General features: G+C 68.5%; 1 protein-coding gene across 1 annotated transcript in view; it reads right to left on the reverse strand.

The window, feature by feature from the left end:
* Window positions 1–715: 715 nt before the first annotated feature.
* Window positions 716–2,580, reverse strand: part of GLRA4 (glycine receptor alpha 4) — a 5,967-nt gene continuing 4,102 nt past the window's right edge. Inside the window, exons 8-9 of the mRNA XM_026054627.1 lie at window positions 2,217–2,425; window positions 716–1,322 (exon numbers count right to left, since the gene is read on the reverse strand). Coding sequence (XP_025910412.1) covers window positions 1,013–1,322; window positions 2,217–2,425 — 519 coding nt within the window. The 3' untranslated portion in view covers window positions 716–1,012. The remainder of the gene's footprint in view (window positions 1,323–2,216; window positions 2,426–2,580) is intronic.

The raw sequence follows: 2,580 nt of genomic DNA on the forward strand, positions 1-2,580 counted from the left end.
CCAAGTGTATTCCAATGTTCCCAGTGCAAACTGGGGCAGTGGGAGGCTGGAGCCAAGTGTCTCCCAGTGCTCCCATCCAAACTGGGAGCTGCTCTGGCACGTGACCCAAAGCTGAGGGAGGCCCAGGGAGAGGGGCGCCCGCGTGGCCAAGGCTCCGTGACGGTGACAGGAGGCCTGGGTGGGCGGCACAGAGCGGGATGGGTGTCCAGGGCAGACCGGGTGTCACGGCCTCGCCGGTGTCACCCCTGCGGGGACCCTGGGGGCTGTGTGCCCCCCGACAGGCCCTGCAAGGGACACGGGGAGCGCCCGCGGGACCCTGCCCGCCTCCCTGCGCCCTGCGCCGCTGCCGGCGGCTCCCGCGCCGGGACGAGGGGCTCCGTGGCCCGGCTGCTAATGAGACGTGACAGTCGCCGCCAATTATGTCAGAACGATCACCGGCCGAGGCAGCGAGCGGCGGCAGCGCGGAGCGGTGTGCATGGCTCCGCCGCCCGCGCCCTGCATCCCGCGAGCATCCTGCGAGCATCCCATGTGCATCCTGCCCGAGCCCCAAGCGGAGCCCATCCTGCAGACACCACCCGGCCCCTGAAAATCCCAGAAAGACTTTATTCTCCTCGGAAGACTGACGCTCTTTAAAAACCCAGCACATGTTGGCGGACGGAGCTCCCCACGGGTGCCGCGTGGGAGCCTCTCAGCCGGGGCCGAGACGGGGATGCTGTGGACGCCAGTGCCACAGGGCAGCTCTGGTCTATGGGAAGCTCCGCGCTCCCACCGGGCGCTCCGCAGGGCTGGCAAAGCGGGATAGCGCAGGGTCCACATGGATCACGCAGGAGCTACGGGAACGGCRCSTGCTCCTGTTCCCTGCCGAGCGCCRGGGACATCCGAGCACTTGCCGAGTTCGTGCCGACGATGGAAGACGCTCTCCTTGGGGCGCGGGGGGAGCAAGCGGGACAAGAGGGCTCCCAAAGGCCCCGCAGGGGAGGCCAGGGGGTCCCTCGCGAGCGCCCTGAGCTCCTCAGGGCGCCGGGCGCGCGTCCTGGGAGCGCAGCACCTTGTAGACCAGCCAGTAGAGCACGTTGAAGACGAGGAAGGCGAAGGGGAAGACGGCGCGGGAGACGGTGTCGATGCGGCGCGCGCGGTCCGCGTAGCGCCGCCGCAGCGCGTCCCCGCCGCCCGCCGATGTCCCCGCGGCCTCGGCCGCCCCCTCCTTGGGCCCTCCTTGCAGGCAGGGGCCCAGCCCGTAGCCCCGCAGGTAGAAGCGGCTCTCGCGGACCAGCTCTTCCTCCTGACGGGGACGGCGGCGACGGGGCCGTGAGCCGGGGTGGCTGCGCGGGGCTCAGCGGTGCATGCACAGCCTGCCTATAGCAGTGTATATAGGTGTGCAAGCGCCAAGGGTGGGTTTAGGTGTGCGCAGTGGGGAGCAGGGGAGGGTGGTGATGCAGCTTGGGGAGCCCGAGGTGCTGCTTGGGGTGCAGGGAACTTTGGGGTGCAGGATGCGTTGGGGTACATGGAGCATTGGGGTGCAGGATGCACTGGAGTGCAGGGTGCATGGGGTGCAGGATGCGTTGGGGTACATGGAGCATTGGGGTGCAAGATGCACTGGAGTGCAGAGAGCTTTGGGGTGCAGGATGCATTGGCTGTGGGGTACATGAGGTTGCAGGGAGCTTTGGGGTGCAGGGTGTATGGGCTGTGGGGTGCATGGAGTTGCAGGGAGCTTTGAGGTGCAGGATGCATTGGCTGTGGGGTACATGAGGTTGCAGGGAGCTTTCGGGTGCCGGGTGTATGTGCTGTGGGATGCATAGAGGTGTAGGGAGCTTTGGGGTGCGGGATGCATTGGCTGTGGGGTGCATAGAGATGCAGGATGCATTGGGTGTGGGGTGCATGGAGGTGCGGGGAGCTTTGGGGTGCAGGGTGTATGGGCTGTGGGGTGCATGGAGGTGCAGGGAGCTTTGGGGTGCAGGATGCATTGGCTGTGGGGTGCATAGAGATGCAGGATGCATTGGCTGTGGGGTGCATGGAGGTGCGGGGAGCTTTGGGGTGCCGGGTGTATGGGCAGTGGGGGGTGCAGGGAGCTTTGGGGTGCGGAGTGCATGTGTGAGGGTGCTCGGTGCCCTTGCAGGCACAGGGTGCAGGCGCTGCAGGACACACACCTGCGGGACGCAGCGGGATGGTCCCCGGTGCAGCAGGCAGAGGGAGCCTCGCGGCAGCCAGAGCGGGACGCGCGGGAGGAAGCAGAGGATGAGGAGCGAGGGGCTGAGGCCAGGCGGGTGCCACTCACCATGCGCTGCCGCCGCTGCCGCCGCCGCAGCCGCACGAGCTCCTTGTGCTGCCGCGAGACGAAGTTGACGGCGGCGTATTCCAGCAGCGCGGCGAAGACGAAGAGCAGGCACACGGCCATCCAGATGTCGATGGCCTTCACGTAGGAGACCTGCGGGCGCGCGGGGCCGCGGGGCTCAGGGCCAGCCGGGCCGGCAGTGCCCGTGGCGCTGGTTCCGCGCGGCGGCCGCAGCCGCTGCTCGCGCGGTGCCTTCCCCGGCGCGCGGCGCTCGCTGCAGCGCCCGGCCGCACGAGCTCTGCGCGGCA

Source organism: Nothoprocta perdicaria, unplaced genomic scaffold, assembly GCF_003342845.1.
Source record: "Nothoprocta perdicaria isolate Ctin4 unplaced genomic scaffold, notPer1 scaffold_124, whole genome shotgun sequence".
NCBI classification, from domain to species: Eukaryota; Metazoa; Chordata; class Aves; order Tinamiformes; family Tinamidae; genus Nothoprocta; species Nothoprocta perdicaria.